General features: G+C 38.4%; 1 protein-coding gene across 1 annotated transcript; it reads right to left on the bottom strand.

Annotated features, from left to right (window-relative positions):
* Window positions 1–3,869: 3,869 nt before the first annotated feature.
* LOC141490124 (C-C motif chemokine 4 homolog) lies at window positions 3,870–12,161 on the bottom strand. Its single transcript, XM_074190383.1, has 4 exons — window positions 11,940–12,161; window positions 8,818–8,932; window positions 5,315–5,415; window positions 3,870–5,148 (listed from the first exon to the last, which is right to left on the bottom strand). The coding sequence occupies exons 1-4, from the start codon at window positions 12,010–12,012 to the stop codon at window positions 5,090–5,092; spliced, it is 348 nt and encodes a 115-aa protein (XP_074046484.1). The 5' UTR covers window positions 12,013–12,161; the 3' UTR covers window positions 3,870–5,089.
* Between the last annotated feature and the right edge of the window lie 11,254 nt (window positions 12,162–23,415).

The raw sequence follows: 23,415 nt of genomic DNA, 5'->3' as shown, positions 1-23,415 counted from the left end.
ACCCACTGACTCCATTTTTAGCATATATTACATCTTCAAATTCAGCTCTCTCCTGTGCTTCACCTATAAAAATTCCTTTTACCTATTCTATTAAATGAGAACGTTCATATGAGTATTATCAGTATCATCTTTCCAAGCAAGAATATATGCAGTTCCTCATCATTAAGTTCCCCTTCTCCTCCATTCTCTATGCTTCACCTGAGTCCTGTACTTGAAGGTCAAACTTTCTGTTCAGCTCTGGTCATTTCAACAGGAACATTTGAAATTCCCCTGTTTCATGGAAAGTCATCTTTTCCCTTGGAAGAGGATGTTCAGTTTTGCTGGGGAGTTGATTCTTGGTTGCATTCCAAGCTCTTTTGCATTCCAGAATATTATATTCCAAGCCTTATGAGCCCTTAATGTAGTTGCTGCTAAATCCTGTGTAATCCTTACTGAGCTCCATGATATTTGAATTGTGTCCTTCTGGCTGCTTGTAATATTTTCTCTTTGACTTGGGAGTTCTGGAACTTGGCTATAATATTCCTGTGCTTTTTTTTTGGATCTCTTTCTGGGGGAGATCAGTGGATTTTCTCAATTTCTATTTTGCCCTCTGCTTCTAGGATATCAGGGCAATTTTCCAATTTCTTTAAAAATGAGGTCAAGGCTCTTTTCCTGATCATGACTTTCAGTTACTCCAATAATTTTTAAATTATCTTTCCTGGATCAGTTGTTTTTTTCAATGAGATATTTCATGTTTTCTTCTACTTTTTCATGCTTTTGGTGTTGAACTATTGTGTCTTGATTTCTTGTAAAGTCATCAGCTTCCTTTAGCTTCATTCTACATCTGAAGGATTTGTTTTCCTCAGAGAGTTTTCTTATCTCCTTTTCCATCTGGCCAATTCTGTTTTTTAAAGCGTTCTTCTCTTCAATAACTTTTTGAACTGTTTTATCCATTTGCCCTAAGCTGGTTTTTAACCTGTTATTTTCTTCAGCACTTTTTGTGATCTCCTTGACTAAGCTGCTGACTTTGTTTTCATGTTTTTCCACATCTCTCTAATTTTTTCCCAATTTTTCTTCTATCTCCTTTACTTGATTTTTAAAATCATTTTTTGAGTTCTGTCATAACCTGAGCCCAACTTCTATATTTCTTGGAGTCTTTAGTTGCAGAAGCTTGGACTTTCTCATCTTCAGACTGAGTATTTTGGTCTTCTCTGGGACCAAAGTAATTGTCTATAGTCAGGTTCCTTTTTTTCTGTTTACTCATTTCCCCAGCTTGTGCCTAGTTTGGGTGTGCTTCCTGAGCTTTTGCCTATTATTGAGGTTCTAACTGCTCTCCTGGTCTGTCAAGCTCACCTTCTGCCACAGGGCTATGGGGGAGGGTCCCTGCTCTATGGGGTTCCCAGACTATGACTAGGGTCTGAACGTGGTCAAAGCCCCAGAGTCCTGTACCAGGGACAGAGGACAGACCTTGGCAGTCTCCCTCCATTCCCTTACCTTCCTTGGGCTGAGCACTCAGGGCGTAGCTGCCTGGAGGCTCCTGCTGGCTGGCTGGCTGGCTGTACAGGCTGTTTCCTGGGATCTGGGCTGTGCTGAGTGCCAGCCTTGGTGCATCCTGGGGTGCAGGTCAGGAGACTACTTATGCTGCCAGGAGCTGGAGCTCCTAGGCACCCTGGGGCTGTTCCTGGGAGGCTGAAGCTCCTTCACTCTGGATTGCTACTGTCCCTCCAACTCCATGGAACAGAGCCTTCCCGTTATTTTCCAGGTTACCTTGGATTGGAGAATTGCCTCACTGGATCTTTCTGTGGGTTCTGTCTCTCGAAATTTAGTTAGAGTCATAATTTTAAGGTTTTTGAAATATTTTGCAGAGAGCACCTGAGAGAGGCACTTCTCCTGCCACCATCTTGGCTCTGCCCCATGATTTTTTTTTTTATGAAGCATTGTGGTTAACTGACTTGTCCAAGATCACACAACTAATTAGTATCAAACGTTCAGATTTGAACTCAGGTCCTCCTGACTCCAAGGTCAGTGCTCCATCACAGTGTCCCCTAGCTGCCGTGTGAAACAGAATTTTTTTTTAGCTTAGGTCTTGAGTCCAGACCCAGTGCTTTAACCACTAGGTAGTGAAGCTATGCAGAGATAGGAAGTTTTATGGAGTGAGGAATTTGGTAGTTCTTGTATCATATTCTGTTATAGCAAAAAGGGTCCTATAAGTTAGAGGACTTGGATTCAAATCCCAGTTCTCCATTTACTGCCTGGGTGACTGAAAAAAAATTGTTTTCTACTTCTCTGAGTTCCTGTGTCCTCTGGGTAAAGTCAGGGCTGCAGGTTTGAATATGATCAGGGCTTCTTAACCTTTTTTGTATCACAGACAGGCTTTGGAACAAGAGTGCATTGGAGCCAATTCAAAAGAACTAATTGTTAAATTTTCATTATGAGAATTTGCACTTGAGAATTTGATAAATGTTACAGTTCAGAAGCTGGTTTATCATTTTGTAGATTGCCTAGATTTAAGAAAGTGATGGAAATATATTAAAAATGCAGGTTAAATTGAAAAGTGTCATGCATTTTGGAAATCTGATTGTTAAACATTGATCAATGTATTGATCCCTTTGGTAATTTGGTGAAGCCTTTGAACTCCTTTAGAATAATATTTTTAAAAACATAAAATAAAACACATGGTATCACAAAGAAAACTAATTCTATTAAAAGTAGTTATGAAGATAGTTTTTTTTTTTTAAACTTCATGGGCCTCAGGTGAAGAATCTCTGGATCAGCTATCTTAAAGATTTTTCCCAATCCTAATTGCCAAGATACTAAGGTTCATTCATACTCCCTTGGTCCTTCACAAGAATTCCTTCCCCATCTTCAGGGGTAGAAAAGGGACAATAGCCTCTTTGTGAAATTGTACCCATGGTGTTCAGAGATCCCTTAGCTTTTTCCCTTCTGTCCCCCTCCCCAGTGACAATGACATAGTCTTTCCAATTGTCTTATTATGTTCTTTCTTTCTAAAACATACACACAGGCACACACACACACACACACACACACACACAATTTTTCATTTCCTTACATTAAATGCAAATGCTTGAGATTTACCCCACCCCCTTTTTTTTCTTCTCCAATTAGAGTAATCTATCCATCCAGGAGACTTCTCAGTCACTTCTCCATCCAGGCAGTGACGCCCAAAGATCTTCTTGGTTTTTTTCCTCTATACATAACATGATTTTGGGATTTTACGGAGGTCATCAGCCTGAAATGCTCTCCTTTCTCAATTCATCATCTAGGTATTTCCAAACCACCTTTAACTCTCAACTCAGTTGTTAACTCCTTTAAGGGATCTTTTCTGCCCCCCCCCAAGTTCTTTGTTCTCTTCCCCCCCAAATTACTTTGCTAATATTTTGTATATCTCTAGAATTTACTTATCTGATTATACATTATATCCCTCAGTACTATGTAGACTCCTTGAGGGTAGGGACCATTTTATTTTTAACTTTGTATCCTTAGCACAGTGCCTAACCTTAATAAATATTGACTGGCTGATTGGTTGCCAATTTTTAGCTATAAACTAAAAGTTATTCAACTATGCAAATCCTTTGACCCAGTGGTTCTCCACTATTAGCAAATATATCACATATATATTACTATATATTACAAAGGGATCAAAGACCAAGCGAAGGGATTTATATGTAAAAAAAATTTTAAAGTGGAACTTTTTTTGTTATAGCAAAGAACTGAAGAAAAGTGGGTTCCTATCAGTTTTAGAATTACTTAACAAATTATGAAATATGAATATAAGGGAATATCACAGTACCATAAAACATGATGAAAAGAGACAGATTCAGAGAATTATAGAAATTTATGAAATCATTCAAAGTCAAGTGATCAGAAACAGAAAAATTACACAGTAACTCCAATAATATAGAAGAAAATAGCTTTGAAATACTTAAGAACTTTGATCAATTCAATGATCAATCACTACTCCAGAAGATGGGGATCAACTATGCTTTCCAAATATTGGCAGAGAGGTGATAGACTAGAAGCGCATAATAAAACATACATTTTTTATTCTTTTTCTCTCTCACACATACACATACACACAAACATACACATACACATACACAAATGTACCCAGTCTACATAAACATAGGGCCTTTAGTTAAGGGTCATGGGTTATAATTTGAAATAGAGGAATATTTGGAAACAGGAAGACCAGTTAGGAGTTGTTATAATTATTTGGTAGGAAGGGAATAAGAGCCTAAGATAAAAAAGTAATAGTGAGACTAGAAATGAGGAGGTGACTGTGAGAGATGTTGATGAGTTAGAATTGTTAGAAATTTCCAGTTGATTGGACATGGAAGAGTTAAAAATAATACCAAAGTTTTAAAATTGAGTGTCTTGGAGATTTGTCAATAGAAAACTTGAAGAAAGGAGACTTTTTTGGAGAAGATAATTTATCCCTGGTAAAATGACTTGTGAATCATATAACCTCTAAAGTTCCTTCTTTGCAGTTCAAAAAAACTGAGTCAATTTTTCTTCTTCTAATATTTATAGACCTTAAGAAGGAAAGGCCTTTGTTAGTGTAGTAAAAGTTATATGGAGAAATAAAAATTTGCTACTGATTGGTGGTTGGGCATTTGGGTCGACAAATGTTTAAGAAATTACTGTATCTAAGTCATCAGGGATAAAGAAACAAAAATACAATATGACCTTACATCCTTTCAGGAAACTGGCATAGATCAAATTTTCTGAAATGTCTAGTAATGAAAATAGGACAAGACAATGATAGGGTATGAAGGTAAAGAGAAACTTTAAAAACATTTTAGGATAGTCTTTTGTCTTTGTCTGTTTTATTTGGTGGAAAAAAAAACAATCTTATGCAGAACCAGGTTTGTTAGTTTAGTGAGTGTTGTGAGGGAATGTGCGACACTGGAACCATTGGAACAGGACCAATGCCATTTTGACATGGACATTGGAAGAGAATTCTAAGATGAAGAACTTGGAGCAGATGTCACTTTGGTTGAACTGGATTTGAATGTAGGAAGGACATTGGGGGTTGCAGGGTAGAAGATGATCAAGGCGTATTAAGAAAGCTTTATTTTATAAATCATATTTATTCTTCAGATGGAGTAAGTTCCCTATTTCTGTATAAGTAGTTTATCTGGGAGTGGTGTTTTTTTGTTTAAGGTTTTTGCAAGGCAAATGGAGTTAAGTGGCTTGCCTAAGGCCACACAGCTAGGTAATTATTCAGTGTCTGAGACCGGATTTGAACTCAGGTACTCCTGACTCCAGGCGGGTGCTCTATCCTCTGTGCCACTTAGCTACCCCTGGGAGTGGTATTCTTCAGTATTTTTCTTCTGTTTCAGTTTGAAGATGTATATCTGAACCCACACGTTTCTGGGATTGGCACAGATCTGGCGACCTTTCTTGGTGCGGAAGCTGAAATGTGAGAAGCATAAGAAAAGATAAAGAATTTAGCGCCAGGATTCCCTTCCCCAATTCAGCTCACAGGCTTTTCTACTTCCCATGACCATTGTCTCTAACCAAAGCTTTAAGACTTTGTCTCAATCCTCAGGTGGCACCATGTAAAAAGTGTTAGATCCAGAGTAAGGAAGAGCTATGTTCAAATCCTGCTTTTGATTCTTACTAGTTGTGTGATCCTGGGGAAGTGACTTACCCTCGCTTGGCCTCAGTTTCTTCATTTGTAAAATAGGGAATACCTACTTCCTAGAGTTGTGATTTTAAATCAGAGGACATGTAATTTACCTTAAAAACCTTAGAGAGCTATAGAAATGATCATCATCTTCATCATCACCACCATCACCACCATCATCATCATCCTTTAGTGATTTTATGGGAATCCTCTCAGAAAACCTTCTTGGTGTTTATTTCTCTGTTCTCTCCCCCTTTCCCTTTCAAGTGAGAGAAACTGCCAATGGGATTTGGGAGGAGAAAAGATAGTTCAATTTGTATTTAAAGGACCTGGTTTCATATCTAGGCTCTGCTATTTACTCTCTGAGAGACCTTGTACAAGTCACACTCACTGCTTGTAAAATGAAGGGGTTGGACTATATTGTTTCTAAAATCCATTTCTATTCCAGATCAAGGATCCTGTCATATTTCCTGTCTTTCTGTAGAAGTCAGAAACCATGGGAGAACCCCACTCTCTCCCAGCTCTTTCCCTCTCTCCAATATCCAACATTATTACCAGTCTAAGACCACTGAACACAGTAGAGATATTTTCTCCTGGAGTCCTACATTCTTCCCACATCACTCCTCTGGGATCCTCTTTGCTTCTAGTGCCTGCCTTCTGTTATTATTTCCTGTTTATTCTATAAATCACTACTTTATTCATATTTGTTCACTTGAGTATTAAAATCCTGATTCCCATGGCTCTCAACACTCTGACAGTATAGTAGCTTTAAAAGGAGTCAGTATAAAGGAGGGGTAATACCAGAAAATCAGATTACAAAGGGAACCTGGAAGCCACACAGAGTCTGACCCAGGGGGCAGAGCCAAGATGGCAACAGGAGAAGAGCCTCTCTTAGGTGCTCTCTCCATAACATTTCAAAAATCATAAAATAAGCACTCTACCTAAATTTTCGAGAGACAGAACCCACAGAAAGATCCAGTGAGGCAGTTCTCCATATCAAAGTAACCTGGAAAATAGTGGAAAGGCTCTGCTCCATGGGGTTAGAGGGGCGGCTGTCAGAGTGAAGGAACTTCAGCCTCCTGGAGGCAGCCTCAGAGTGCCTGGGAGCCACAGCCCATGGCAGTGGGGGAAGTTTCCTGACCTACGCCCTGGGGAGCACCGGGCACAACTTGAAAGACAGAGGAGGGGACCTTTGCCAGAGCGAGCATGAAGCTCAGCCCTCAGGGCATTCAGCAGCAGAGGTGGCCACAGTAGCCCAGATCCAAGAAATGGAAGTAGGCAGAGCAGGTAAGCAGGAGCTCCCAGGCAACTGAGCCTTGAGTGCTCAGCCTACCAAAGGAAGGGGAGTGGAGAGAGATTTCTGAGGTCTGTCCTCTGTAACTGGAACAGGACTCTGGGGCTCTGACCACATTCAGATCTAATCACAGTCTAGGCCTCCCATAGAACAGCCAGCTATTGCAATGATATGGAATGAGGGAAACTTTGCTTTCATCAGAGGTGGCTAGAAGAGGAAACATCATATATACTTAATGGGGTATAGATATCTAGAGTAAGAAGGAGAGAAGGAGGATGGGGGGATGAGGGGATGTGAGTGATGGAGGAGAGGGTGGACTGTGGGGGAGAGTGGTTAGATATAACACATTTTCTTTTTTACTTCTTGCTAGGGGCTGGGATTGGATGGCTTGTCTGGGACCACAAGGCTGGGTGGTTGCTGGGCCTTAGGGGTGGTATGTGGACTTTTGGCCTCTTGGCCCCAGGGCCGGTGATCAGTCTGCTGTGCCACTCAGCTATCCTATAGCACACTTAATAAGAGGGACAGAGTGAAAGGAGAGAGAGAAAATAGAGTGTATGGTAGTGGGGAAGTACGAATGGAGAGAGCTGCAATCAGCAATGGCAACAGTAGAAAAATATGGAAGTAGTTTTTGTAATGGACTTATCATAAAGAATGTGATCCAACCACAACAGCTGGTAGTGTTGGAACACAGAATCTGACCCAAAGATCAAAGAACATAATTTACAAATAGTACCATATATTAACTAAAATTCATAACCTGGTAATTGGTACCAAATCAGGGGAAAGCAGCTAGGATGTCTATTAAGATTCTGATCTTCTGATATGCAAGTAAAAAATTCAGACCTCCACAATTCTAGACCAGCAGAATCTCAAAATAAGTATTGATAACTTTGACATGTAATGTTGATGTTTTATTGATACCTTTGAGGTGATTTGGATATCTTAATAAATTAACTCCAAATTGGCATAGAAAGTAGTTGGTTTGGGCCCAGGAGTCAGGAGAACTTGAGTTCAAATGCAGCCTCAGACACTTAATAATTATCTAGCTGCTTTTGACCTTGGGTATGTCACTTAACCCCATTGCCTTAAATAAGTAAATTTTTTTTTTTTTAAAAAGAAAGTAGTCTGTTTCCCTAAAAAATCCTCTAACAATGAGATCTCAAACAGGAGTTTGAGGAGTCCTCTTTCCTCTCTATTGGATCCAAGCTGCCTGCTGCTCCAAGTTCTAATCCTAGCTTATGTAGGTGATTCTCTCAATGCTCCCATATCTTCCTTCTCTTCCTCTCTTTATCCTCTGTGTTCTTCATTTACTTCTTTTGTATTTTCCCTTTCTCTCTCCTCCTCTCTGAACTCTGCCTCTTTTCTTTCTCACCCTTCTCATGATCTTCACTAGCTAACTTACTTCCACCATCCCATCTCTTTTTTCCATGCTGTCTACCTCAGTGCCTCTTTGGCCACTCATCTCTGCCTTGATATGCTTTTTTGACCCCTCTGTATAAATAAGCTATGATTGCCACCCTGTTTTGCACTACCAATTGTGGTCTTTCCCAGTGAGCACCCAAATAACTGGTTGTGCCTGTCTCTATGCCATACCTTATTCCATAAATTAGTGATCAATTTGTTATGCTTGTCTCCCCCATTAGATTATAAACTTCTAGAGAATAGGGACTATATTGTGCCTTTCTTTGTATCCCCCCATACTTAATACAGTTCCTAGCCCATGGTAGGCACTCAATAAAAGCTTATTGATTGAATGAATTAAAAGGGACACAAAGTTCAGCCCCAGTCTGGTCTCCCTGACAGTCTACTTTTCCCTCCCAAATCTTTCCCTGCCCTTCCCTGCACACTCCTTGTCTCCTTTTGTCCAAATGAAGGCTGTGCAAATGCCACTCACATGATGCCTGGCTTGAGACAAAAACTGCTGGTTTCATAGAAGTCTTCCAGAAGGCTGAATGGGATCTGACGGCTGGCATAAAATTCGCAGCAGGACATTGGAATGACATATCCAACTGTAAGGAAAGAGACGATGAGGATATAACACCTGAATCCAGGTGAGTGCCCCTGATTCTTCTAGCTTCTTTGACCATCAGTGAAGAAAGAGATGGTTCTGTATTTCTTGTGAGAAGAAGGAATTCGGAGAACCAAGGCTCCCATATCTTCCTTCTCTTCCTCTCTTTATCCTCTATGTTCTTCATTTCCTTCTTTTGTATTTTCCCTTTCTCTCTCCTCCTCTCTGAACTCTGCCTCTTTTCTTTCTCCAGGAGAATGGACTGTGATGCTCTGACAAAATGGGGTGAGTCTATCACCCAGAAGAACCTCGAGAGGACTTAACTGGGAGATAGGAAAACCAGCAGGACTTGATTGAGTTTCTTCTTATCTCTGTTCCTTGAAAGCTATATCATCTTGGGCAAGTTATTCCCCCTTTGTGTCCCAATATTTATGAATAAGATCCATGATATAGTTGAAAGAATACTGAATTCAAAGTTGAAAAACTGAGTGACAATTCCAACTTTGTAGCTTACTATCTTTATGACTTCAGATGGATCACAATCTCTCTGGGTCTCTGAAAGATTAATTGACTTGCCTGTAGTCAATCATTCAGCTAGTAGGTGTCAGTTTGAAAACAGAAAAAGATGGACCCTTCCTTCACAGAGAATTTTGAAGTTCAGATCTGATCTCAAATACTTACTAGATGACTCTGGACAACTCTGATCTGCCTCAGTTTCCTCAATTGTAAAATGAAGCCAATAATAGCATTTCTCTCCTCTGAGTTATTGTGTGGTTCAAATGAGATAGTCTACATAGTTCTTTGTAAAACATAAAGTGCTATATAAATGTTAGCTATTTTTTAAAATGTGCTGTGTCCCCAAGGTGACCAAATCTTTATACTTTATTAAGAGAGACAGGTTCCTATTACCTTGAGTATTCTCCTCTATGGTACTATGCTAGCTCTATGGGAGAATATGGACAAGAATCACAAAGGAAAAACAGACATGAATGGATTTTTATCTTCCTCATTTGAAAGAATACCTGCATCATGGAGATCACAGATGCATTGGAGTATTGAAGAATTATTTAAAGTTTTACAACTTATGAGATTCTTTCACAGAATTACTTCCTGGTCATTTTATCTCATTCCTCTGAAAATCTTATTTTCCCTTCCTACTTCCTAGCTAGGTGACTCAGTGAATAGAGTACTGGGCTTGGAATCAGGAAGACTCACTCATCTTCTTGAGTTCAAATCCAGTTTCAAACATTTGCTAGCCACGTGACCTTGGGCAAATCAATTAATCCTACTTGCCTCAGTTTCTTCATATGTTAAATGCACTGAAAAGGAAATGGCAAGCTACTCCAGTATCTCTGCCAAGAAAACCCAAAAGGGTTCATGGAGAATTAGGCATAACTGAAATATCACTTACACTTAACAGCTCCTCTTGGGTTGCCTTCCCTCATTAGTATGTAAACTCTTTGAGGGAAGGGATTGTTTTCCTTTTTTGTTTACTTAGCACTTAATACAGCGCCAGTGTTGAAAGAGAAATATGTCTAGCTTTTTTAATATTAAGAAAATAATATTTGTGTCTCTGACCCAAATTATTCAGCATAAACACCTCTCAGATCTAAATTCTCTCCATTGTTCAATGTAACTTCCTCCATTGTAAAATGTAAATTTGTCATGATAAAAGCAACCTCAGTCCATCCCTTTACCTCTCCTCCAGTTTCCTGCCTCTCAGTTTTCCTAGTCATGTAGAGGGGAGTCACTCTTTTACCCCATTTCCCCTGATTCCTCCCTGCACAGAGAGTGAGCAAGACTCTTTAAAGTGAGGCCCCCTGCATGCTGGACCTATCATTTCTTTGTTTTTTTTTCCTTTTTCTAGTTCTTTGCAAGGCAATGGGGTTAAGTGGCTTGCCCAAGGCCACACAGCTAGGTAATTATTAAGTGTCTAAGGCTGAATTTGAACTCAGGTACTCCTGACTCCAGGGCTGGTGCTCTATCCACTGTGCCACCTAGCTGACTGGACCTGTCATTTCTTAAGGCTGTTTCCCAATTACTTTCCTCTTTCCCTTCAGGTATTCTTGCCTGGACCTTTGTTATTCTGCAAGTCCTTAAGTAGTTGCCTCTACAGAAGAAGTTTAACTTGTGAATTAAATTTGCGAACTGTTTGTGGTCTGTAATGGTTGCCAGTTTTGCAGGTTGGTCAATTAAAAAGTGTGAGCTTTTATACCTTTGGGTTCAGTGATGAGTTCTTCATTTAAGAAAGGAGCCCTGATCTTTAAGCTCTTTCTCTGATGGCACCACCCATTTCTCCCAACATCACAGCATATAGTAAGTGCTAAATAATCATCCATTCATCTATCTATGTATCTATCTATCTATTTTATGTGTGTATGTATATATGCATGTATGTATGTATGTATGTATCTATCTATTTCACTGAATTAAATCTTTTTCACAACACAATAAAATGGGGTAGTTTGAGGAAAGATTAATTGACTTGCCTGTAGTCAATCATTCAGCTAGTAGGTGTCAGGTTGAAAACAGAAAAAGATGGACTCTTATTACCTCCATTTTACAGATGAGAAAATTGGTTCAAAGTGACTTCCAAGAGTCATACAACTAGTAAGTGGGGTGCTGGAATTCAAATTTTGGGTATTTGTCAGTCCAGAGCAGCCTGAGCCTGGACCCAAGAGATCCTGATTCTCAGTAAGGGTTTCAAGGGGTTATACTCTCTCCCCTTGGGAAATATAGATGGAGTTCTCACATATACTAGGTTGGACTGGTCCATCTCATAACACTTTCTTAAATCTAAGATTTAGAGGGAAGCAGGAGAAGAATCCCTTGAGTACTGAGAAGGGAAAGAGAGAAGATAATTCATTGACAACAAATCTAATTTCATAGCAACCCAGTTTTGTCAGTGATGATAGCCACACATTTCATATTCATCATTGACCCCTGACATGCCTAGCTTTTTCCTTCAAAAAGAATTGGTCTAAAGGGAGGAAAGTAATCAGACTCACCAGAATCCTTGTTTTCAAAGCAGAAGCTGGGTATTGAAATCATGAGAATGGAAAGGACAGCCAAAGAGATCATGGTCCTTGGGGGTGGGAGGAGGACACTTTCAGGAGTACTCCCAGACTTCCCAGTCTGCTTGTGTTTTGACAGTTCTGGAGCCTAGGCCTGGACACTGCTCTTTATAGACAGTAATGACTGAAAAGGAACAGGATGAGAAATCTTCTCAAATGAGATACACACAAGACATGGTTCTTTGAAAGTACCAATGTGGCACAATTTTTCTGAAATAAGGGAAGTGAAAACGGAATGAATAAGGAAGTAGAAGACTAAGTGATGACTCTGAATTTCCTGCTCTAGATAGTTTAGATCAAATCAAGAGAGAATATGAATGGGTGAGTGTATATGAGCGTGTGTGTGTGTGTGTGTGTGTGTGTGTGTGTGTGTGTGTGTATACTTTTCCCTCCATTTTAAAAATTTGAATCCCCACAAATGAGACTTTCCTCAGAGGTGGGCCCTGAATAGAGTGGGCTGAGATAGGTATGAACTCATCAATGTTTAAAACCTGGCTCTCCAAAAAATTGTATGAGGGACACATTTTTAATCTTTTTTCTATTGAAAGTTTGTCAATAAAATAAATCAAGTCCTGATTTATACTGTTTACCAATTTTAGAAGAAATAAATGCTCACACTGAAAATTTAACAATTGACTTTCAGGAGCCCTGAATAGCTGAGGGGAGCATTCTCAGTTTGAGAAGCTTAAAATATTAGAATTTGGACAGGCTTTCTGACTATTCCAGAGGGAGGCATAGGAGGGACTAGGGAGATAGATAGATTTTGAAGCTCAGAGTTAAGAAGAATCATTGATTTGTAGTTCCCTTTCATCTATGTATTAACTGGTGACTGCAGAAAATCTCTAAGTCTCAGTTTGCTCATCAGCATAATGGGGATATTAGGAAAATATTCTCCCAAGTTCCTAGGGCTCTTATGAGGAAGGATGAAAAGAGAGAATACAAACAAAATACTTTACAAATCTTAAAATGTTAGATGAAAGTTAGCAGCTGGTGCTGGTGATGATAGTCTAATCTGTAGTTTAAATTAGAAGGTGGGGGCAGCTAGGTGGTGCAATGGATAGAGTACTGACCCTGGAGTCAGGAGGACCTGAGTTCAAATCTGACTTCAAACACTTAATAATTACCTAGCTGTGTGGCCTTGGACAAGTCACTTAACTCCATTTGCCTTGCAAAAACCTAAAAAACAAACAAAAAAATTAGAAGGTGGCATGGTGTGCTGTAAATTTTGGTGAGGACTAAAGGAGAAATTTCAGCCTTAATGATACATTTTAATGGGCTCCTTTAAGAAGCAGGTGAGAGCAACAGAAGCTATAGTGGGAGAGGGTAGAAAGGAATGTTTGTTAGTTGAAAAATATTAAAGTTGAAACAATTAAATAAAGAAAAGAGTAATTCTGGGTCAAGTCTACAGTTAAAAGGGAACTATGCCTGGCAAATTTCTGATGACCTGAACCATTGTATGATTCATAATGATCTTGTATCCTAACTCTTCCCCTAACATCTTTTTGGCCTGACTTGTTCTGGATTTTTCACTTCCTCTTAGCTTTGGTATGGGCATTTTCCGGTCTTTGTTCCAACTGTCCTCCTCTCAAACTCAAAACTGACATACTTGTCATTTTCTTTTCCTTACAACCACACTCTGACTCTTCAGGATTTCCTTATTTTGATCAAGGACACCACCATACTTTCCATACTTCAGGGTTCCACGCTCAGAGTTATCCTCAGATTTTCCATCTTTGTCACTGAATATCCCATCAATTGTCAAGCCTTGTTCAAACCTGTGTTGACAGTAAACATTGCAACCTCCCCTAGTTCAGATCTTCATCATCTCTCTAATTGGAGCAAAGTGTGGAGCAGTCAAACCTCTGTATCTTCTGTCTCTAAATGGGGGGAGAGGGAGCAGGAACTACCAATACCTCAGAGAGAGAGGATAAAGGAATAGATAGAAATCAGGTGTGATATTCAACTATTCCCCCCCCCCCCCCCCCATTGCATGCTCAATATTGAAAGTGCTTTTCCTTTTTCTCTCTCCCTTGAGTCTCCTAGAATTACATTCAAAGTGACCTTATTGGGCAGCTAGGTGGCACAGTGAATAGAGCACTGGCCCTGGAGTAAGGCATACCTGAGTTCAAATCTGGCCTCAGACACTTAATAATTGCCTAGCTGTGTGACCTTGGGCAAGCCACTTAACCCCATTGCCTTGAAAACAAAAACAAAAAACACCTTATCAAATTGGTGAACTTTGGGATGCAGCCCATTCATCACTTCTGGATTCTGATATCTGTACTCTTCAAGCAGATGTCAAGACTTAAGAGGTCATAATTTCAATGAATGTGACGAACCATCAGAGATAAACAAGAAAAAGGGCATCTTGCTGCCTGTTCTTTTCATCTTGAAGTTAGAAAAGTAAAAATGGCAGCTTGGTTCATGGCAAAGCTGCCTCTTCCATAGTAAGTTAAAAACTCTAGGTGGGAAGGAAAGAAAGTGCAGAGGAATCCCAAGACCCAAGCAATGGGTTTGGAGTCCTGATTGTCCCAGAACTGGTCATCAACTTAAGTGTTCTATATGTTGTAGTTCCTCACAGTAAAGAATGCTGTGAGGGAAAAAAATATTGGAGAGTCACTGATATACATCTTTCAGAATATATAAAATATTTACAAATTAAATTATTGGGGCAAGTATTTGTAGCTTGGGGGGATAAGAAAAGTCTTCACATGGAACTGGAACTTAACTTTGAATGAAACAAAGGATCTAAAGGATTTAAAGAGATGGAAGTAAAAAGGGAGTTCTTTCCAGGTACAAGGAGCAATCTGTACAAAGGTATAGAAATGAGAGTTGGGTTTGGAACACTTTTTTGTGAGGAATAAATGGAAGGCCAGTTTGGCTTGAGTGTGTAATGTATAATGGGGAGTAACATAGAATAAGGCTGGAAACATAGGTTGGAGTCTTATTAGTGATCCAGGGGAATTTACTGAGCAAGGGGGTGATATGATCAATAATTTAGGACTAGTACTGGGATAATTGTATGGGAATGAATTGGGGAGAGGAAACACTTAATGAGGGGAAACCCATTGGAGGTAGAGGTATTCACTTAGATATTTTCATTATTTTTGTCCTTGTACCTACAGAGTTTATCATGGCACATAGTAGGAACTTGATGAATTTTTCTCACTGAATGAATGAAATTGGAATTATTATTATAAGCATGACCAGACCTTTCACAAATGAAAGAACAAAATATATACCAGCTGAAGGATTTCCTTGAGAAAATCTAGACTGGCTCCAGCTTCCTGACTCCTTTCCTTTCTTCCCCAGAGTTTTGATCAGTTGCTCTTATGAGCAGAGAGAGGAGACCCTGGGGAAATGTGGATCTCTGTGGGACAGTCCCCTTGCTTTCTTTTCTTTCTTTCTTTCTTTCTTTTTTTTTTTTAGGTTTTTTGCAAGGCAAATGGGGTTAAGTGGCTTGCCCAAGGCCACACAGCTAGGTAATTATTAAGTGTCTGAGAACAGATTTGAACCCAGGTACTCCTGTGTTCTATCCACTGTGCCACGTAGCTACCCCTCCCCTTGCTTTCTTAATTTTTACTAGAGATTTTCATTTCTTTATTTCATGTCATATTTCTGGAGCTTGTTTCTCTTTCTCTGGAATTGTAGAATGTTCAAATGAGGAGGACCATTAGGGGTTCATCTTGTTTAAACTTCTCATTTTACAGAAAAGGAAAATGAGATTCAGAGAGATCTATGACTTCTTCAAGATTACATATGGAGTTTAGCTATGGATCTCACAGGTTTTCTGATTCACCCAGAGCAGAACTAGGAGCAGTATGTGAAAGTAACATATGACTGTGACCCATTTAGACTTCAGCAAGGGTGAATGTCAAGAGAAATGGTACTGAGATTTTGAAAAATAAAAGGGAATTCTTTTTGAATGTGAAGGAAAAATTCTGTGTCTCAGAAAGGGTCTGAGGCTTTGATTACTTAATTGCATGTGTTTAGGCCAAAGACAATGAATTTGGGACAGTAATGTCTAAGTCTGATACTCTTTAATTCTGTATTTCTGATCAAAAATTGTTTTATCAACCTCTAATGGAGGATTGTAAGTCTGAATGTTAGTCTCTTCCTTCCTCAAGGTCTGTGTCTCTCCAGTTATAAATCTGAAGGCAGGTTCTGTTTGTGTGAAACAGCCTATTTCCTTTCTAATTGCATCTATAAGTTTGGACTTTTATAGTAGTGTAAATAATCAGAGTAAAGACCACCCCGAGAAGAGAGTAGACTCCTCTGGTTATCTCTATCCGAGACTGAATAAAGTTTTATATGTATGGCATTTTGGAAAGGGAGAAATCCCAATGTTTTATATGTTTCTATTATATCTGATAACATAAAATATCAAGTCAGAAGAGGAGACAATAGTTCTATGTTAATTGGATCGTTGTCATTTCTGATATGGAATAGATCTTATAGATGGGTTAGAGAATCATAAAGTAATCAATGATGCCTTTATGCATTAATGTGTGAGCTAATTGATTGGCCACCAAAATTTTATGATCCTTTGTGAGATTTCTATGAATATTGTTTCCATATTAAGCTCTTAGTTGATATCTGTAATGATGCCATTCACCCATGGTTTTGGTAAGATCCTTGAAAATAAAACTTCGTAGATAAAACTTTTTTGTAATTCCATTTTTATGAAATAAATATTGGTGAATAAATTATGATTAACAATACATAGCTGGATTCCATTCCTTTGAATCCAGTTACCCATTTTCTTGAGGCTTGCTTGAAATCTGATAAGGGAATGGGCACTATTAATATTTTGAAGGAATCCTGACCTGTAGATTCCTTAAGTAGTAAATGCCATGAATAACATGGGTTTCCCAGAAAAAAAGTTTCTATCAAGTGAAATAATAATTTTGAATTCCCATTAATGAAAACCATGAATATTGTAAACCAAGATTGATAATGTCTGTCCTTCATTTTCCAAATAAGATCATGATATCAAGAAGGTGATGCCAGGACAAGCATGTGAATTCATTTTGAGGGAAGGGGTACTGTGCCTCACTTTCTTCTCCAGAGCCATCTGGATCCAACGGCTAGAAATGAATCAGGATGACTGCAGATAACCCTGGATGTGAAGCAATCAGGGTTGTGACTTGCCCACGATCATACAGCTAATAAGTGTTTGAGTCTGGATTTGAACTCAAGTCCTCCTGCCTTCAGGGTCAGTGCTCTTCCCACTTTACCATCTAGCTGCCCAAACCAAGATTAATGTAAGACAAAAGAAGGTACACTGACCAGTAAACAACTGGGACTCGGCTAGTATATGTTCAGTATAAAGTCTTGCATGCTCCTGACTCCAGCCCAACAGTACTGATAGGGACCCGAGTCCAGTGTTGAGCAGATCAAACCCAAACATATCAGCCAATCCAAATGAACATACTATATAACTTCTCCCTTTGTCTTATTTCTATAATGTCACATGAGTTGGGGGGGGGTTCTTGAGAGAAATTCAATATGTTTTTTGGCCACTACTCCAAACTGCTTCACTGTGAGTATCCCACTCTGATTACTAAACTACTTATATAATCAATCTGGAACACCCTGGCCTCTTTCCTCATTGTCATATTGGATCCCTTGTTTAGGGGAAGCCTTGAATATCTCCCTGCAGGACAGTTTTCAGGGAAGATACTCACTCTGGCTCTAGTAAATTGCATCACCAGAAAAACAAAAGCTACCCCAAGTTCTAGAGGTAATCCTCTAGAGATGACAACCCCTAACACTCTAGCCCCCATTATTGTGGTTCTCCTTAACAATCAGCCAGCAGACTCAAATAACTTTTAGAAAAGGCCTTTACTCAGCTGACCTAGCAAGAATAGTTATGAAGGATTAAAAAATGTGGAAAATGGAGATCTGGATGAGGAGTGAGGAGATAGAGGGGAGACAGAGTAGTCACTAAATTAAAGTACTATGCTAATTAATCACACTAGGGAATAGATGTGGTCAATGCAACCCACAAGTCTAGAATAGTAGAACTTTGATGTCCTTTCCCTCAAAAATTCACTGCAGGGGTGGCTAGGTGGTGCAGTGGATAAAGCACCAGCCCTGGAGTCAGGAGTACCTGGGTTCAAATCCCATCTCAGACACTTAATAATTACCTAGCTGTGTGGCCTTGGGCAAGCCACTTAACCCCATTTGCCTTGAAAAAACCTAAAAAAAAAGTTCCCTGCAAGGTAATGTATTAATGATGCACAAATCATATGCTGTCACACTGGGATGGTTCTTCACAGAGAGGTGTCCCAGCTAGATAGGTTGATCTATTACTGAGGTGAGCCAAGCAAGTTGTTCAGTTGTTTAACTAAATCATCACAAGCCTCTGCTACTGCTGGGATGGACCAGGGAAATAGTCTGCTCAGCAAAGCTGCTGCCAGTCATTTGACTATTGAGTTGCAGCCATACTAGTCTAAACATTCCTAGGACCTCTTCAGAGGACATGGTGTCTCTGATATTCCACTGACCTCTCTGGGCTCATTCTTCATTAGACCCTAACCCCTCCTGCCTGTGATCGTTTTGGCTATTTTTCAGCTAGAGTAACACTTTGCTATTTCAGACATCCGTACTTAGCCTGGAATTTGCAGAAATCTTGGGTTGGACCTTGTCTCTGAGGTTTGTCACCTCTGGAGCAGCACATGATGGACTGGCTTTGTCATGCCATTCTTTACCATGAGGAATTTCTTGCAACATATAAAATCTTAAATGGGCATAAAGACAATATCGGGAACAATCAAGACTTAAATCCATTGTCTGGGTCTTAAGATTTCTCTATATCTTCTTTCTCTTCCACTTCCTGGAGTTCTTGATTTACAATGAAAAACTTGGTTGTGCCCTGGACAGAGCTGTCATTTTGACCTCTCTGCTCAATTGTGGAATTTTACCAATATGGAAAGGAAATGATCCCAGAGTTGGTGGCACAATTTCTGGGAGGTGGATTTATGTTTGCTAGAAGGGACAAACTTCCTAACAATTAGAGTCATTCCAAAGTGGAAGGATGTCTTAGAGTGGAAAGTTTTCCTTTAATGGAGGTCTTCAAAGAAAAGCTTTGGTCCTTGTTCTGTAGTCAATATTCTTGTTGAGAAAAGGTAGGACAAGATGATCTCTCAGGTCCCTTAAAATTTTCAGATTCTGTTATCATGAGCTTATATGTCTTCTATGTTGGACTAGGCTTTCGAGGTTATTGAATTTATGTGAGTCTATAGCCAAACTAGGGAACTTCTAGAATTCTGATCTAAGATTTCAGTATAATAGCTGTCAAACAGAGCTCTATTGATTCTTGCATACAAAGACAGGTTCCTTGGAAATCTGACCTATTTAGCCATAGAATCTAGATTATTTTTTTTAATTTAAATGTGTGAATCTTTTTTATTTTTTTATTTTTATTAAAGATATTATTTGAATTTTACAATTTTCCCCCAATCTTGCTTCCCTCCCCCACCCCCACCCCACAGATAGCACTCCGTCAGTCTTTACTTTGTTTCCATGTTGTACCTTGATCCAAATTGGGTGTGATGAGAGAGAAATCATATCCTTAAAGAGAACAGAATTCTCAGAGGTAGCAAGATCAGACAACAAGCTATCTGTTTTTTTTCCAAATTAAAGGGAATAGTCCTTGTAATTTGTTCAAACTCCACAGCTCCTTATCTGGATACAGATGGTATTCTCCATTGCAGACAGCCCAAAATTATCCCTGGGTGTTGCACTGAAGGGATAAGCATCAAAATTGATCATCGCCCCCATGTTGCTGTTAGGGTGTACAATGTTTTACTGGTTCTGCTCATCTCACTCAGCATCAGTTCATGCAAATCCCTCCAGGTTTCCCTGAAATCTCATCCCTCCTGGTTTCTAATAGAACAATAGTGTTCCATGACATACATATACCACAGTTTGCTAAGCCATTTCCCAATTGAAGGACATTTACTGGATTTCCAATTCTTTGCCACCACAAACAGGGCTGCTATAAATATTTTTGTACAAGTAATATTTTTACCCTTTTTCCTCATCTCTTCAGGGTATAGACCTAGTAGTAGTATTACTGGGTCATAGGGTATGCACATTTTTGTTGCCCTTTGGGCATAGTTCCAAATAGCTCTCCAGAAGGGTTGGATGAGTTCACAGCTCCACCAACAGTGTAATAGTGTCCCAGATTTCCCACACCCCTTCCAACAATGATCATTATCCTTCCTGGTCATACTGGCCAATCTGAGAGGTGTGAGGTGGTACCTCAGAGAAGCTTTAATTTGCATTTCTCTAATAATTAATGATTTAGAGCATTTTTTCATATGGCTATGGATTGCTTTGATCTCCTCATCTGTAAATTCCCTTCGCATATCCTTTGACCATTTGCCAATTGGGGAATGGCTTTTTGTTTTAAAAATATGACTCAGTTCTCTGTATATTTTAGAAATGAGTCCTTTGTCAGAATCATTAGTTGTAAAGATTGTTTCCCAATTTACTACTTTTCTTTTGATCTTGATTACATTGGTTTTATCTGTGCAAAACCTTTTTAATTTAATGTAATTGAAATCATCTAATTGGTTTTTAGTGATGTTCTCCAACTCTTCCTTAGTTATAAACTATTCCCCTTTCCATAGATCTAACAGGTAGACTAGTCCTTGATTTTCTAATTTGCTTATCGTATTGTTTTTTATGTCTATGTCCTGTAACCATTTGGATATTATCTTGTTAAAGGGTGTGAGGTGTTGGTCTAATCTAAGTTTCTTCCATACTAACTTCCAATTATCCCAGCAGTTTTTGTCAAAGAGGGAGTTTTTATCCCAATGGCTGGACTCTTTGGGTTTATCAAACAGCAGATTATTATAATTCTCTCCTGCTTTTACACCTTGTCTATTCCACTGGTCCACCACTCTATTTCTTAGCCAATACCAAACAGGTTTGATGACTGATGCTTTATAATATAATTTTAGATCGAGTAGTGCTAAGCCACCTTTGTTTGCATTTTTTTCATTAAGCTCCTGGCAATTCTTGACTTTTTATTTCTACATATGAATTTACTTACAATTTTTTCTAACTCATTAAAGTAATTTTTTGGAATTTTGATTGGTAGGGCACTAAACAGATAGTTTCGTTTTGGTAGAATTGTCATTTTTATTATATTAGCTCTACCTATCCATGAGCAATTGATATTTGCCCAGTTATTTAAATCTGATTTAATTTGTGTGAGAAGTGTTTTATAATTGTTTTCAAAAAGATTCTGAGTCTGTCTTGGCAAATAGACTCCCAAATATTTTACACTGTCTGAGGTTACTTTGAATGGGATTTCTCTTTCTAGCTCTTCCTGCTGTTTCTTGCTAGACATATATAGAAAAGTTGAGGATTTATGAGGGTTTATTTTATAACCTGTAACTTTGCTAAAATTGCTAATTGTTTCCAGTAGTTTTTTAGATGATTTCTTGGGATTCTCTAGGTAGACCATCATGTCATCTAAAAAGAGTGAGAGTTTTGTCTCTGCCTTCCCAATTCTAATTCCTTCAATTTCTTTTTCTTCTCTAATTGCTGATGCTAACATTTCTGATACAATATTGAATAGTAGTGGTGATATTGGGCACCCTTGTTTCACCCCTGATCTTATTGGGAATACCTCTAACCTCTCCCCATTGAATATAATGCTTGTTGATGGTTTCAGATAGATACTGCTAATTATTTTAAGGAACAATCCATTTATTCCTACACTAGAAAGTGTTTTTAATAGGAATGGATGCTGTGTTTTGTCAAAAGCTTTTTCATCATCTATTGATATGATCATATGATTTCTGATAGGTTTGTTGTTGATATAATTGAGTATACTAACAGTTTTCCTAATATTGAACCAACCCTGCAATCCTGGAATAAATCCTACTTGATCATAATGTATTATCCTAGTGATGACTTGTTGTAGTCATTTTGCTAAGATTTTATTTAGGATTTTTGCATCTATATTCATCAGGGAAATAGGTCTATAATTTTCTTCCTCTGTTTTAACTCTTCCTGGTTTAGGTAACAGTACCATATTGGTTTCATAGAAAGAGTTAGGCAGAGTTCCATCTTTCCCTATTTTTCCAAAGAGTTTATATAGGATTGGAACCAATTGTTCCTTAAATGTTTGGTAGAATTCACTTGTGAATCCATCAGGCCCTGGAGATTTTTTTTTAGGGAGTTCAATAATGGCTTGTTGAATTTCTTTTTCTGAGATAGGGTTGCTTAGGTATTTAATCTCTTCTTCATTTAACCTGGGCAACTTATATTTTTGTAAATATTCATCCATTTCACTTAGATTATCAAATTTATTGGCATAGAGTTGGGCAAAATAATTGCAAATTATTACTTTAAGTTCCTCCTCATTGGTGGTGAGTTCACCTTTTTCATTTATAATACTAGCAATTTGGTTTTCTTCTTTCTTTTTTTAAATCAAATTGATCAGAGGTTTATCAATTTTATTGGTTTTTTCATAATACCAACTTTTGGTTTTATTTATTAATTCAATAGTTTTTTTTTTTGCTTTTGCTTTTATTAATTTCTCCTTTAATTTTTAGAATTTCTAATTTGGTATTTGATTGGGGATTTTTGATTTGTTCTTTCTCTAATTGCTTTAGTTGCATGTTTAGTTCATTGATTTACTCTTTCTCCAATTTATTCATATAAGCATTTAGAGCTATTATATATCCCCTGAGAGTTTCTTTGAATGAATCCCATAAGTTTTGATATGTTGTTTCATTATTATCATTATCTAGGATAAAATGGCTAATTCTTTCCATAATTTGTTTTTTGGTCCACTCATTTTTTAAAATGAGGTTATTCAGTTTCCAATTTGCTCTGGGTCTATATCTCCTTGGCCCAGTATTGCATATGACTTTTATTGCATTGTGATCTGAGAAAGATGTATTCACTATTTCTGCCTTTCTGCAGTTGATCATTAGGTTTTTATGTCCTAGTACATGGTTCCATTTACTGCAGAGGAAAAGGTATATTCCTTTCTATCCCCATTCAGTTTCCTCCATAAGTCTGCCATATCTAATTTTTCTAACAATCTACTTACCTCCCTAATTTCTTTCTTGTTTGTTTTATGATTTGATTTATCTAGATCTGATAGTGGGAGGTTGAGGTCTCTCACTAGTAGAGTTTTGCTGTCTATGTCTTCCTGTAATTCTTTCAGCTTCTCCTCTAGAATTTGGGTGCTGTCCCACTGGGTGCATATATATTCAATATTGAAATGACTTTATTGTCTATGGTACCTTTTAGGAGGATAAAGTTTCCTTCTTTATCTCTTTTAATGCTATTTTTGCTGCTACTTTGTCTGAGACAAGGATTGCTACCCTTGCTTTTTTTTACTTCAGCTGAAGCAAAATATAGTTTGCTCCAACCTTTT

This window comes from Macrotis lagotis, chromosome 5, assembly GCF_037893015.1.
Source record: "Macrotis lagotis isolate mMagLag1 chromosome 5, bilby.v1.9.chrom.fasta, whole genome shotgun sequence".
Taxonomy (NCBI): domain Eukaryota; kingdom Metazoa; phylum Chordata; class Mammalia; order Peramelemorphia; family Peramelidae; genus Macrotis; species Macrotis lagotis.
Note: the sequence above shows the minus strand (reverse complement) of the source record. Positions and strands in the feature narration are given on the sequence as shown.